General features: G+C 41.9%; 2 protein-coding genes across 2 annotated transcripts; one reads left to right on the plus strand and one right to left on the minus strand.

Annotated features, from left to right (window-relative positions):
- Positions 1-695: 695 nt before the first annotated feature.
- Positions 696-1253, minus strand: LOC105717111 (keratin-associated protein 4-6-like). Its single transcript, XM_012452093.2, has one exon. The coding sequence runs from the start codon at positions 1251-1253 to the stop codon at positions 696-698; it is 558 nt and encodes a 185-aa protein (XP_012307516.2).
- A 7892-nt stretch (positions 1254-9145) lies between these two features.
- On the plus strand, positions 9146-9535 carry LOC110568215 (keratin-associated protein 2-1-like). Its single transcript, XM_021670528.2, has one exon. The coding sequence runs from the start codon at positions 9146-9148 to the stop codon at positions 9533-9535; it is 390 nt and encodes a 129-aa protein (XP_021526203.1).
- The last annotated feature ends 6008 nt before the right edge of the window (positions 9536-15543 follow it).

Raw genomic sequence — 15543 nt, forward strand, 5'->3', positions numbered from 1 at the left:
AATCTGTCCTAATTTAGGATATTAAGAACATGTGCACACACACACACACACACACACACACACACACACACTTTCATTCCATTGCCTTAAGTTATCTATATTTGATATAGCATATGTCTTCAAAGTGATTTCAACATGGACTGCTCTTCCTGTGTCTTTGTGTAAAATATAATTGCCTAGGGAATCAGTAAAATGATGTGAAAGCAATAGAGGATGATACCAATGAATTTTTATGCACAGAAAAATTTATTAGAAAGCAGAGATGCAACAAAACATAAGAAAGTCACACTCAGAGGAAAACAATATAACTGGACGCCTGGGTCTGAGGGTGCAACATCAGTGACAATACTGGTTCTGCAGACAACGTCTACCTCACTGAGAAGGAGAATCTATAGCCTCAAAGTGATAAAGAATACGAGGAATTTAGAGGATTGGAATAATTTCATAGCTAGTGGATTACAATTAATTTGTACTTGTTGCCACCACTGGAAGAAAAAGAAAGCAAGGGAGGGAGTTTAAAATGAACCAGAATGTTCTCACAGAATCAGTGAAATGGTGATGGACTCATTGGAAACATGAAGTCCATCCTATTAAATGACATCAGTCCCACTCCATGTGTCCTAATGGTCAGCACGGTAGAAGGGTCTACATCTGTGGGCCAGCAGTGAAGGGAGAGGTGAGCCAGGGCACTGGGCTCAGCAGCAAGAGGAGGCGCAGCACATGGGGCGGGGGCAGGTGGAGATGACACAGGTTGGGCGGTAGCAAGTGGTGTGGCAGGAGACTTGGCCACAGACTGGACGCAGGCAGCAGCAGGGGCGGCAGCAGGTGGGCTGGCAGCACACAGACTGGCAACACTGGGGTCTGCAGCAGCTGGACACACAGCAGCTGGGGCGGCAGCAGGTGGGCTGGCAGCACACAGACTGGCAGCACTGGGGTCTGCAGCAGCTGGAGATGCAGCAGCTGGAGATGCAGCAGCTGGGGCGGCAGCAGGTGGGCTGGCAGCACACAGACTGGCAACACTGGGGCTTGCAGCAGCTGGGCCGGCAGCAACTGGAGATGCAGCAGCTGGGGCGGCAGCAGGTGGTCCTGCAGCAGGTGGTCTGACAGCAGCTGGGACGGCAGCAGGTGGGCTGGCAGCACACAGACTGGCAGCACTGGGGTCTGCAGCAGCTGGGAGAGCAGCAGGTCTCCTGGCAGAGGTCTTGACCACAGCCCTGGTCAGAGCACACGGAGCCACAACAGGAGTCGACCATGGTGTCAGAAGGTGGAGGATCTGGGTGGGTTTCCAGGAGAGTGAAGTTCTTGGGTTTGGAAGTCTTCTGGGCCCATAGCCCCTTTTATACCCTGCTGAAGGCCCATTGCCACCACGTCATAATTTTCTTGTTATTATTTACCTGCTAGAAAGCTTAATCATGTAATTACATAATTGTGTGTTTCTAGTTAAATACTTCTAAACAGAAAAAATAACACATTTCCTTTTCCTGCTGTGCTCCCGTGTTTCCATTGGAAACACTAATCATATTTCTTGGTCAGTGAGGTCACCTTTGCCTTTGACCTTGTGCAGTATATTTTACAAAGCTTTGGTCACATGACTCTCATATTTTGTTTTTATATGTGACTCTCCCTCCTACCTGTAGATTGCTCTCTGCAAATCATGTGGGGCAATTTTTAAAATGTGAATATATCTTTTGCTGAAATGTGGGAAAGGAATGAGAAGGAAGGATTCATTTGTGAGAAGAATATCCCATCTATAATGACTCTGATCCCATATGTGCTTCTTGGATGGTCTGGGAGATGGTCAGATCCCAAGGAAGTTCTAAACTCCGTGTCAGATCTTATTCCACCACTTCAAGTGAAAGTGTGTAGCTATGACTCATTGACTTTAAAGAGTAAAAACACATTTTTTCTGCATGTCTTACAGTATGGGCATTAAGAGTAGGAAGTTTTGATTTAGCAAAACTTCTTGGATCATCAAAATTGCATGTAAACAATATTTAAAGGTATTAAGCCTTCAATAATATTCATCTGAGATATTCTACTGGACACTTTGGGTGTAGAATAGATAAACCCTCATCATTTTCCTGCAAGTTCTCGTATAAGATACAGGCATAAGAAACAGAATTTGGCAAAAATGAAAAAAATTACAATTACTTTTCTTAGACAACTAAAATCAAAATGTATAGTATGTGGATAAGTTCCATACACCCTCAGTGTATGTATATTACTTGTGAAGTATTGTCTGTGTACCAGGCATTGTGCCAAATAGCTTATATTTATTTCATTTTCACTCTTTAATACAACTGTATAAGGTAGGGTACGTTCTTATTATTCTTTTAGCAGAATACTCAAAAGAAGCATTAAAAAGCTAAAATAAACAAAAAATTGTCCAAGATTAAAAAGAAGTTAAGCCTAATATGTCTTAGTGTAGCTAAGAAAGGGGTAGAGAATAAAATTTGCAACGCTTGCTGAAACTGTTTCATCTTCTTGGAACGTTTCTTCTTTTTTGTCCATTCTGCAAACTCCTACTCATGTCAAAACCCAGTTAACATATTTCCTCCTCAGTAATACCTTTCCTGATAAGCTATCCCATTCATGTATCATTATTTCCTGTCTTGTGCTCATAATTTGACACATTCTAGTCTGTTTATAATCATTTACTTCGGACATTCCTCCATGTGCAATGCAAATAGCCTGAAGGCATGGGCTATGGCATTTATTCTTGTTATCATGATACTCAGCACGGAGGACACTGGTTGTAAATATTTGTTGAGTGAATGAAGCCTTTTTGGTGACATAGAATAATGTAGGGTCCTTTCAAAATGTATATATCTTTTGATTTCCAAACAAAGAGATCAGAGTTTCATTTCTGGGAAACAAACTTATTTATATGGTAAGTAACATGTCCCCAATAAATAACATATGTGGAAAGTTGTGGAAGTTAGGATTCCGTTTATAGAATGAGACATGTTTATAGATAACCAGAAATACTGTGTCATCCCATTGTAGAAGGGAAAAGAGAGGGTGAGACAGAGAAAGAGGGAGCCAAACTCATCCTTTTATAAGGAACCCACTCTCGTGATAACAACACTAATCCACTCATGAGGGTGGCGTCACCATGACCCAAATATCTCCTGTGAGCCCCCACTGCCAACACTGCTTGGGAATCAAGTTTCCAGCACGTGACCTTTGAGGGACACATTTAAACCACTGCATTCCACCCTTGGCCCCCCAAATCCACGTCCTTCTCATATGCAAAATATATTCAATAGTCCCAAAGTCTTAACTTGTTCCACCATGAACTTAAAAGTCAAAACATAAATCTAAGAGTCTCATCTAAATCTGATATGAGCAAGACTCAAACCAGGACTTATCCTGAGGCAAATTCTCCTCCATATGTGAACCTATTAAAGAAGTTACCTAGTTCCAAAATACAACGGTGAGACAGGCATAGCATAGACATACCTATTCCAAAAGGAAGCAACAGGAAAGAAAAAAGAGTAACTGACCCCAGGTGAGTCCGACAGAGAAAACAGCATTAAATCTTAAGACTGCACAGTAACCTTTGACTCCATGTGCTGTCTCTTGGACATGCCTGCCATGGGGCACGGCTGCCTGGGGGTCTTGGTGTTAGGCCCCAAAGACCCTCAGACAGCCCTGCTCCATGACTTTGCTGGGTTCAGTCCATGCGGCAGCTGTCTGATTGGTGTCTCTGCCTGTAGCTCTCTCAGGCTAGTATTGCAGTCTGATAGTTCTACAGTTCTAGGGTCTCAGTGGCTGCTCTGATCCCTAGTTTCCCTGAGCATGGTCCTAGGAGGAGCTCTCTGCAGTGGCTACACCCCTGTGGCAGGTGTCAGAAACATCCTTTCATACCTAGGTGGAGAGCACCACAGTCCACAACTCCTGCAGTCTGTGTATCTACAGTCAGTACTACATGAATGCCACCAAGACTCACAGTTTGTGCCCTCTGCAATGGCAGCACAAGTCTCATCTAAGCCCACTTTAACCACAACTGGAGCAGCCAAGGGCATTGTGGTAGAATGTGGAGAGTACCAAGCCCTTTCTGACCTCAAGATTCTCATATGTGGAGCCTGTGATGGGAGGGACAGCTTCAAAGATCTCTGAAATGCCTTCAGAGTTATTCTCCCATTGATTTGATGAACAGCACCTAGCTTCCTTCTATTCATATCAATCCTTCTATCAAAGCATCACTTGGTCACATGCTTGCATGCTTTTTCATTCTTTATATGGCCAGGCTGCACATTTTCTGCATCTTTATGTTCTGTTTCCCTTTTAATTATGAATTCCATATTTAAATCATTTCTTTCCTCTTGTATTTTACTGTATGCAGTTCAAAGATGCCATGCAGCTCCTTCAACATTTTTCTTAGAAATTTCTTTTCCCCATATACTGGTTCATCTTTCTTGAACTCTGTCTTCCATAAAGCCCTCAAACATAAGCATAATTCAATCAATTCCTTTGCCACTTTGTAACAAGGATGGTCCTTACTCCAGTTTCCAATTCTTATTCCTCATTTCCATCTGAGATCTCATCGGAATAGACTCTAGTGTCCATATTTCTCTCAGATTCTTATCATGATCACCTAAATAAACTGTAAGAAGATTCAGACTTTCCCTACAGCTATTCTTTTCTCCCAAGCCTTGACCAGAATCACCCTTAATGCTCTGTTCATAGTATTACTGTAGTCCTTCCCTCTCTGTGGATTTACATTCTACAATTTCAGTTACTTATGGTCAACCATGATCCTAAAACATTTAATGGAAAATTCCAGAAATAAACAATCTGTAACTTTTAAATTGCATGCCATTCTGAGTTGTATGATGAAATACCATCAATCCTGCTCTGTCTTGCCTGGGATAAACATCCTTGTGTCCACACTGTATACATGACCCACCATTTAATCCCAGAATAATTGTCTCAGTTACCAGACTGTTGCAGTATTGCAGTGCTTGTGTTCAAATAACCCTCATTTTACTTAATAGTGGCCCCAAAGTGCAGGCTAGACTAATTTGGTTGGCTTGGACTTTAAAAAATAATGTCACTTAATGCTATTCAGCCATAAAAAGTAATAAAATCATGTCTTTTGCAGCAACATGGATAGAACTGGAGGTCATTATCTTAAATGAAACAAGTCAGACACAGAAAGACAAATATCACATGTTCTCACACATGGGAGCTACATAATGTGTGCATGTGGATATAGAGAGTGGAATGATAGACCGTGGGCACTCAGAAAGCTTAGAGGGTGAGAGAGGAGTTGACAATGAGAAATTTCTTCATGGGTACAATTTATGTTACTCAACTGATGGATGCCCTAAAAGCCCTGACTTGCCAACTATGCAATCTATGCATGTAACAAAGTTGCACTTGTACCTCAAAACTTAAAAAATAAAATAAAATAATAAAGTGAGCTAGCTTGTCCCCAGTACATTTAATCATAATTAAGCATCGTAGCTAAAGAATGCTTCTAAGTAATAATATGATTCACTTACAATTAGCACGAAGTACATGCTGGGTTAAATATATCTTCTATAATTACATTTACCTTCCCAATTGGCCCACGAATTTTTTGGAAGATGTCAATTTTCTCTGCCTATGTCCTGAATGGTATTGCCTAGGTTTTCTTCTAGGGTTTTTATGGTTTTAGGTTTAAGTCTTTAATCCATCTTGAGTTAATTTTTGTATAAGGTGTAAGGAATGGGTCTAGTTTCAGTTTTCTGCATATGGCTATCCAGTTTCCCAACACCATTTATTAAGTAGGGAATCCTTTCCCCATTGCTCATTTTTGTCAGGTTTGTCAAAGATCAGATGGCTGTAGATGTGTGATGTTATTTCTGAGGCCTCTGTTCTGTTCCATTGGTCTATATATATCTGTTTTGGTACCATTACCCTGCTGTTTTGGTTACTGTAGCCTTGTAGCATAGTTTAAAGTCAAGTAGCGGAATGCCTTCAGCATTGTTCTTTTTGCTTAGGATTGTCTTAGCTATACAGGCTCTTTTTTGGTTCCATATGAAATTTAAAGTAGTTTTTTTTCTAATTCTATGAAGAAAGTCAGTGGTAGCTTGATGGGGATAGCATTGAATCTATAAATTACTTTTGGGCAGTATGACCATTTTCACGATATTGATTCTTCCTATCCATGAGCATGGATAACTTTCCCACCATTAGAGATGAGATAACATATTTTCCACCTAGTATAGGAGCAGGTTAATGTCACCCAGGGGCATTCTGCGGATGATGGGCCAGGGTGGATGAAGGCAGTGTAGATACGGCTTGTGGGTTGTGCACCCATATGTATTAAAAGGCATGATAAGAGCACACCACAAGGTAAAACTGGTAATACAGGATGGCTACCAGGACAATGTAATGTAGTCTATCTCTTCAGGTAACCAGTGGAATGTGATAGCAATGTAACCAATCTCTTCAGGTAACCAGTGATACATGACTGCGATGGCAGAGTGATTCTCCATGTGGGGACCTACCCCACCCCTTAGGATGGCTGTGGGCATGTGGCATCCACAGTTGGCCTTAGTTACCCTATAATTGGACTGGTAGATGCACCTGGGGGAATTCTCATTTGATGGGACATGCTGGGTTCAGTTTGGACACAATTCTTACTAACTGGGAAAGTGTAAAAGCCAGGCACTATCGGAAGCATGCATCCTGGTGGTTTTCCCCTTTGGCCACTTTTGCCATCCCCCTTCCTGCCTCCCAAGTGCTGACAAGAGGCATAGAGCTGCAAGTTGAGGCCCTCGCTAAACATAGGGCTGCAGCCTTTAATGTTACCTGCCATAATACTACTCTTCTCACTGAAGAAACTGCCCACATTAGATGCATTATTTTGTGAAATTGCATGGCCCAGGACATCTTAACTGCCTATCAGGGCAGAACCTGTGTATTAACTAAAACTGAATTTTGTACATATATCTGATTACTCTCACAATATAACACAGGCCATGCTGGCCCCAGATACCCACATTTCTGCTATAGAATCTCTATCCTATGACCCTGTAACCATATGGTTTAATCAACTCCCCAGTGCTTGGAAAACCTTTCTATATAGTACGATTGTTGTTACAATCATTATTCTTTTTTGTTGTAGTAGTTTGTATTGCTGCTGCAACATCTGGTTGCAATGTTCCTCTGCATACCCTGGCCCCAGGAAAATCTCAGAAGAAAGGTGTGATTAGAATGCAAAGGCTATTCAAGGGTGTGCTGGGGTGGAGGGTATGGCAGACAAACCTGGCAGCAATAACTTAACTTAAGCATACCTTGAGAATGACCCTACAATCAAAGAAGGATGTATGCTTGGAGTTCTGAGCTAAGGATTGGGAGTGGCAAACCTGAAGATCCAGCCCTTATCTATGAAGAACATTTGAATCCCCAGCCCAAAGGTTAGAACACAGGTCATACCGGGGATTGAGGCCCTTGTTTTGGATTAAATGGAGGTTGTTCGGTGGAGGGTAGTAAGTGAAAATGCTATATGAACTGCATGCTTTTTAAATATGGTAGCAGTTTGTCTGTCCAGCCACCGCCACTGGATCACCATTGTATGTAAGTTCCCCTAAAAAACCCTGTGTCAGGGAGGGGAGCACTACACACTGGGGTCTGTTGGGGGGAAATAGGGGAGGGACAGCTGGGGGTGGGGAGGTGGGGAGAGATAGCATGGGGAGAAATGCCAGATATAGGTGAAGGGGAGGAAGGCAGCAAATCACACTGCCACATGTGTACCTATGCAACAATTTTGCATGTTCTTCAATGTACGCCAAAACCTAAAATAACAATAATAAATAAATAAATAAATAAATAAATAAATAAATAAATAAATAAAACCCTGTGTCATGTTAGCTGTCTCCAGGCCTGTTCTCCAGCCTCTCAGACACATTGCCATCCTTATTGGAGTCAATGGGGTCCAGGACAACAATTTGTCAGCTGTGCAAAACATTTCCCTAATTCTCTTCCAGTACCATTTCTAACCTTGCTGCTAAAAGGAAAGTTCATTTTTTAGAAAAAAATTTGTTTAATACATATAAATTTGAGAGGTACAAATGCAGCATTATTACATGGATATATTGCGTAGTGGCATGGGCTTCTATTTTAATACATGTTTTCTTTCCTGTCTAAAGACCGTGGTTCACTGAACCCAATAAGCATAACACTCATAGTAGAGGTTACTTACTGAAGATTGACGATACCTTGACCTCAGACCTCATATGGTGACCTCATTGTGTGACCTTGGTAAACTCGCAGGGCCTCAGCTGTAGAGTAAGGGCATAGGCCAACATATTCTCTTCAATCCCTTCCCGGATTCTACAGATGCAATGATTAATTCCAAATAAATTGCAAAGACAATAATTGCAATGGATCCTTGAAGAGGCTTTTACAATCAAGGTACAAGTTGAGTTTGGATTGGAGGGATGAGGAGAGCATTCTAGGTGAATGATGAGACACCAAAACCAAGGCAGGAAAGCCCAGGTCCTAGTCAGGGAAGAGTGACCACACCAAGTGAGCAGGGATCTGCATTCCGTGTGGTCCCTGCTCACATGAAAAACCACAAGCCTGCCTTTAAGTGAGTCATGGAAGGAGCTATCTGTGAAGCAGGTGACTACTGGTCTGCACTAGGATGATGCTATTAACCTGCTACCATCATGCCCATGTGCATTAATAAGGAAAGTCATTGCTTGGGTGGTGGTGGTAAGAGTCTTTGAAGACAAGAAATAACATGATAATTTTAGTGCCAAAGGGCAAAGTGATTAGACACTAATCTAGTTTAGAAAACACATTCTTTTTTTTTTTTATGGGTTAGGAATATTTCAAGGGAAAATTAATCAGAATTAAATCCAATGTCTAAATTTGGTAAGGATAAACAATAAAAGACAATGAACGAATATTTGTGGTGTATGTACATGAATACGTATGAGGTGAAGAGCAACCAAAAATACCAGTGGTCAATGTTAAATCTTCATTGAATTGACCAGAAGAGGCACAAGAAAAATGACCATGTGTCCAGGGGTCATAATCACCTGGCCAGGGTATATAAAGAGCCCAGAGGGAGAGGAGGACATTCACACCTGAGAACAACCAGCTCCTCTCAACAGCCCACCCCACACCAGCCTCAGACACCACCATGTGTGGCTCCTGTTGCGGATCCACCTTCTCCTCCCTGAGCTGCGGGGGAGGCTGCTGCCAGCCCTGCTGCTGGCGCGACCCCTGCTGCTGCCGCCCCGTGACCTGCCAGACCACCGTGTGCCGCCCCGTGACCTGCGTGCCCCGCTGCACGCGCCCCATCTGTGAGCCCTGCCGCCGCCCAGTGTGCTGCGACCCCTGCTGCCTGCAGGAAGGCTGCTGCCGCCCCATCACCTGCTGCCCCACGTCGTGCACCTCTGTGGTCTGCAGGCCCTGCTGTTGGACCACCACCTGCTGCCAGCCTGTGTCAGTGCAGTCCCCCTGCTGCCGGCCCCCCTGCGGCCAGCCGGCCCCTTGCAGCACCACCTGCAGGACCTTCTCCTGCTGCTGAGACCCCACTGTCCCCACAGAACAATACACTGGAGCCTAAACATTGATTTGATGTTTTAATAAAGTTAAAAGAAAAACAGATTTTTTTCACAAGGTGACAATAGTTATTTTTACATCTTACCATCTGGATACAGCCTGATATAAACAGATGTTCATTACCATGCTCAGCCAAATTTTCAGGTGTCTACATCAGCCTTAATCATCATGGATCGTGAATCGACCTTTAAGAATCCCTGGAGTCATTGGGAGGCTGAGGCAGGTGGATCACGAGGTCAGGAGATGGGAGATGGAGAGCAGCCTGGCCAACATGGTGAAACCCTTCTCTACTTAAAAATACAACACATTAGCTGGGTGTGGTGGCATGTGCTGTAATCCCAGCTACTCAGGAGGCTGAGGCAGGAGAATCGCTTGAACCCGGGAGGGAGAGGTTGCAGTGAGCCGAGATCACACCACTGCACTACAGCCTGGGTGACAGACCGAGATTCTGTCTCAAAAAAATAAAGAAGTAAAAAAAAAAAAAGAAAAAAGGAATCCCTGGAGTGGACTTTGCAAACAAATTCTACAATCTGATGGTTTTTGCTGCTCAAACTGTCACCATTGCCAATAAACTAATTTTTCCTGGCATAGCAAACTGTCCTGCTCCCCAATTTGTTCATTAGTGTATGTTTATTAGTGTACGCAGATAAGCAAGATTTTGGAATCTGCACAAGGGAACCAAAGCTCAACCTAAGCAAAACTTTATCCACAGAAATCCCATCCATTCAGTCATTCGGTAACTGTTTATCAAGGGACCTCCAATTGACAGATGCTGCCTGATTGGCGACGAACAAGCTACATGCCTTGCATTCGACGATCTTATGGTCTAATGGAATAGACAAAAGGAAATACAGTGGTAATGAAGAGAGGTAAAAGAAGTGGGAATAGCATATGCTAAGCCCAGAATGGCCACTGGCAGTAAACTGACCAGCACAGCGCCTCTCATCTTCTTACCACAATTCCTAGAGTAGCGTTTTTCAAAGCGTGGCTCACGCACCATCCACACTAGACTCTCTTGCAATTACCTATTTAGATGCACATTCTTAGGCCCCAAATCAAACCTAATGAATCAAAATATCTGGGAGTGGGGCCCAAGACTGTTTATTTTCTATCACTTCCGTGTAATTATTTTGCATATTAGAATTTCAGGACCATTATTTTGGAGGAAGACCAGGATTTGAGCTTCTTGAGGGCTTAACAAGCATGGCCTGGAAGCCTCCCAGGAACAGTCACTAGAACAAGTAGCAATGAAGACACCCAAAGTTAAGAAAAAGGGGTAATAGAGTAATACATCTGAAACAGCATCTGCTAAACTGTAATCAGAAGAATCAATTTGGCAGAAAAATGAATGTAAACGAATGCTCAAAAAGACAGTATCTTGAGCTTGTCATAGGTGGAATAAAATGACAACAACAACAAAGAAAGAGAGACAGAAAGGAAGAGATAAGGGATAAATAAAAAGTGAAGAGGGGAGGCAAGGCAATGAATGAAAAGAAGAGTGAAGAGGAAGATGATGGAGATGACGAGGAAGACAGAAGAGGAAAAGAGAGAGGCACTAGGATTCCTGGTACAAGTATTTGAAGATGTTACAGGACAGCTAGACTAGTCCTCAGATTACCCACGTGGCTAGGAAGCGTGTGCACATCAGGCGGTCTGCTGCCTGTCCTTTGCCCATCTCTGTAGATCCATGTCTCACTGCTCCCCACTGAGGTTCACTTCAAGCAACACTGACCTTATATTTGCAGTTCCAAATGTTTTGCTTTTCCTCATGTTCTTTCACTTATCTGTTCTTTCACACACTTTCTCTTCATCTTTACCACCACTTAACTCTGATTCATTTCCAAGATTCAATTCAGTCTTCTCCAGTAGTCATGTCCCAACCCCTGTGTCACACAAACACATGTGCAAATGCATACACACCTGTGCACTTACACACACACACATACACACAGAGGTTAGGAGCTCCCAGCAAGTTCCAATAGCTTACCTCCCTCCCCATAAGGCATTGTATTGAGATTATATATACTTTTTGCCTCCAAGGAAGGGACCACAGTTTATTTTGGCTTCCAATACTGAGCTCAACATTTAATACATAGCTGGTACTTAATTTCTGTGTGTTTAGTTGTCAAAATAAATTGGAAGAAAATTGTCCTTACCACAAGAATTTTAAAGTAAAAATTTCATCACTAGTGTAACTTAACTTCTCTGACCCTGGTTTTCTCATCTGCAAAATGGGAAAAGTGACATTTACCAATGTAGATTGCTGGGGAAGTTAAATAACTTTTACAACTTTTTATGGATGCAAGACGCCTGGCACATAGGTAAATGTCCAGTACCATTCATTTATATTCCTTGTGGTGTGTTTGAACATCACTGTGTCGAACAGGCTTAAAAGATGTGCTGTCTACTACATACCAACTCATTGAGAATGAGAACAAATTCGGGGGATGGTTTTACTAACCACACTTAAACAGTAATTTTTTTCAGGATAGTCCATATCTATTGGCAGAAATAGATTTTCTAATAAATATAATAAAGAAGGGGAAAAAAAACCACACCACAACAACTTGGCATCAAATTAAGGCTGTCTCAGAATGAAAATGATCTTTAAAAATTCATTCTACAAGTCCATAGGAGTGAGTCCTAAATTACAGGATTTATAAATAGGAGTACAGCATCAGGAAAAAGGACTGAGCAAAATATAGGTATCTAATGGTTAGACTCTTCCTTTCACATTGAACCATCCAAGGTAATTAACTCAAAGCTGTATAATAGACCCCAAAAGATTACTTTGCCTTCCCTGACATTAGGCAGATGAATATCTAAAAAACTCAGATGAGATTCTTTTTGAAATTCTAGCAACAAATTCCATAAGTCCCCTGATCATTTAGTTTTGCTGTCTCTCCCAACTAAACTATTTTCTATTTTCTAATATCTAATTAATTATATCCCTCTCTCCGTCTTCCACATTTGTATAGATCTTATAATAAACTAGCCTCTGAAGAACATCAGACACCAAAGACTCTGTCCATTGTACAGTTGAAGAAACCTTGCTAAGGGTAAGTCATTGACTGTAAGTTAGACAACTGCAAAATGGTGGAGAAAGGATTGGAATCCTTCTTTATCTTCTCCATTCTCCTCCTGCCCTTTCCCCGTCAACCTTCTCCATCCCATCTCTGACTCTTATGATTGGAGGATATTTTTAAGATTATTTCTGAGAACAAAGTCCTTAAGGAATGTATATTCTAATTTCAGAATTTTAATAAATTTCCTAACATCTAGTGGCTCCCAGACTAGTTGCTAACAAAATACAATTCATAAAAGTATTAAGATGAGGGAATGGCCCACCATCACAAAAGGTCACCAACACTGCATTCTTTTTCAATCCAACTACAAAAATCTCCCAAGTTATTTTCACTGTGCTTAAGATGTACTTGCTTCCATCCTGGTGATTATGCACTTGTAGAATGTGTGGAACTTGAATAATATAACTGAAAAAGTTCATGTGATAAAGACCAGGGACACACTTCTTGTTCAGTAGCTTAGAACTATTCATGTGCTACAGCAAGGGAGACCACATGGCCGAGGACAATGGGGCATCCTCCCAAACAAAGGAGGAGAAATGTTATTACAAAATGTTGAGGAATGATGGAGTTTTGGTAAAATTACATGATATAGTGTTTTCATGGGCTCAAGGAAAAACAGGGCTGTGTATAAAAAATAATTAACACCAGACCTGGGCTGTGAAACACACCTAGGGCCTCTTTCACTGGAAGCTGCACAGTTGAGACAAATGGGGAATGTTGTGTCTGAAAGTCACTTGTCTGAAATCCTGTACCTGGGTTGGGTACTGAGGTTGCTTTTCTGTCCAAATGACTTAGATCCTGTCCAGGCAAGAGTGGAATGTTTCCTTCCTACTACTGAGACACGGAAGAGCAAGGTTTCTGATACAACCTATAATTTTAGAAAACAGTTTTTCTTAGTACCTTGTTTTTTTGTTAACAGAAGCAGTGTATTCACAGACATATTTCTCTTTTTAGTTTGGCATCTCTGTGCATGTTCCAGAACAAAGAGCAGTATGCTAAACCGTGTATCAAGTGAGTACTTATTTCACTAAAGGGAATAGAATGTTTAATAACCACTGCTACACGTTGTCTATTTTGAGTGACTCTGAGCTGGAAAAAGACTAGGAGACATCACTAATGTTTCTACTCCACAGAAGACCTGTGGTATTGTTAAAGATTTGCCGCTCTTTGATCCATACGACTTTGGAGGAATTCATTTCATAAATCTGGTCTTCCAAAATCTGTGATGGACTATGATGGATCATAGACTCAATGGCCGTCAAAGATCAGGGATATGGTAAACCAAAGGGTATATTTTTTAAAAGCGCAAACAAAACACGCCCTAGAGGCAAATTTGTGCTAAAGGACATCAGCATTCCTCGGACTCTGCTGTCTTTAATCTACCTTCCAACTCTAAATGTATTTTCTGTATTCCTATTCGTCTTAGCTATGGCTGGAAAAGACAAAGCTATTTTGTTAGTCACCGGCTCACCTAATTCCCCTGGTTTTTGTTTGTTTTGTTTTGTTTTGTTTTGTTTGCTTTTTTGGTTTTTTTTTTGAGACAGAGTCTCACACTGTCGCCCAGGCTGGAGTGCAATGGGGCGATCTTGGCTCACTGCAACCTCACCTCTCGGGTTCACGTGATTCTCCTGCCTCAGCTTCCCAAGTAGCTGGGATTACAGGCATATGCCACCATGCCCGACTAATTTTGTGTTTTTAGTAGAGATGGGGTTTCACCATTTTGGTCAGGCTGGTCTTGAATTCCCGACCTCAGGTGATCCACCAGCCTCAGCCTCCCAAAGTGTTGGGATTATAGGTGTGAGCCATGGAGCCCAGCCAGGATTTCCTTCTTTTATGACTAGTCATATTCCAGTGTGTGTGTGGACTACAGGCATGCACCACCACACTTGGCTAACTTTTTATATTTTTAGTTGAGACAGGGTTTCACCATGTTGGCCAGACTGGTCTCGAACTCCTGACCTCATGATCCACCCACCTCGGCCTCCCAAAGTGCTGGGATTACAGGTGTGAGCCACCAGGCCAGGCCTTGTCTTTTTCATAATGCCACCTTCCCACATCATAAGCAAACAAACCCTCAGCCAACAAACTAAAGCAGCTGTGACAGAAAGACAATAGATTCCTTCGTAGATACTATCCACAAATTTTGAGATATGTAATACAAAGTACACATATCAAAGCAAGGAAGCAGGAAATAGCCCAATTTCAATTTTATTTCTAAGATGATAATCAGAGAAGGGCTTTTGAAATGGCACAGAATGAACGAAATCCCCATTTAGTTTGACCTTATTGTTCCCAGAAAAGTTATTTCCCTTTAATTGCTTTACTTATCTTTATCTTGCCTTCCTAAAATTTGTGATTACTACGTAATAGGAAACTATTTGAAAGTTATTTTTCTTTCCTTTCCCTCTCCACCCCCAAATAGTACAGCACCATCTACAGTAAGTGTCTCATAAGTGTTGAGTTATAAACCAACTCAGATTACTAAAATAAAATCACGCTAGCAGCTCTGGTGATGATTTTCCTGTAAACAAGGTGAGGCACTGTGTCATTAAACACTGGGCCATTCTTTCCATAGCAGAATCAATACACATCTCCTCTTCTGAGCCATTTTGGTTTCTTAGAAATTCTTGCTTGATCTCAGTGCCAATCAGAAACCCAGCCTGTGACTCACGAACATCACAGTCTCATGCTTAAGTCATGGAAGACAGCAAACAAGAGGAAAATGTGATGGTGGCAACGCTGGATTCTTCAAACTTGCACCTTCTCACATGGCATGGTCTGGAAGGATTGGCTGATGGAAGAGCAATTTTTCTGATGATATAAAGCATCAGGTATTCAGTTCAAGGGAAAAAGCAGACAGGTAGAGAACAAAGCATCCTCTGGTGAT

The sequence above is a fragment of the Aotus nancymaae genome, unplaced genomic scaffold (genome assembly GCF_030222135.1).
Source record: "Aotus nancymaae isolate 86718 unplaced genomic scaffold, 86718_ANA_hifiasm-v0.15.2.pri h1tg000089l, whole genome shotgun sequence".
Classification (NCBI taxonomy): Eukaryota; Metazoa; Chordata; class Mammalia; order Primates; family Aotidae; genus Aotus; species Aotus nancymaae.

What these genes read in the sequence shown, in the direction of transcription:
- LOC105717111 (XM_012452093.2), bottom strand. Translation starts at nt 1,253, where the DNA reads ATGGTCGACTCCTGTTGTGGCTCCGTGTGCTCTGACCAGGGCTGTGGT.
- LOC110568215 (XM_021670528.2), top strand. Translation starts at nt 9,146, where the DNA reads ATGTGTGGCTCCTGTTGCGGATCCACCTTCTCCTCCCTGAGCTGCGGG.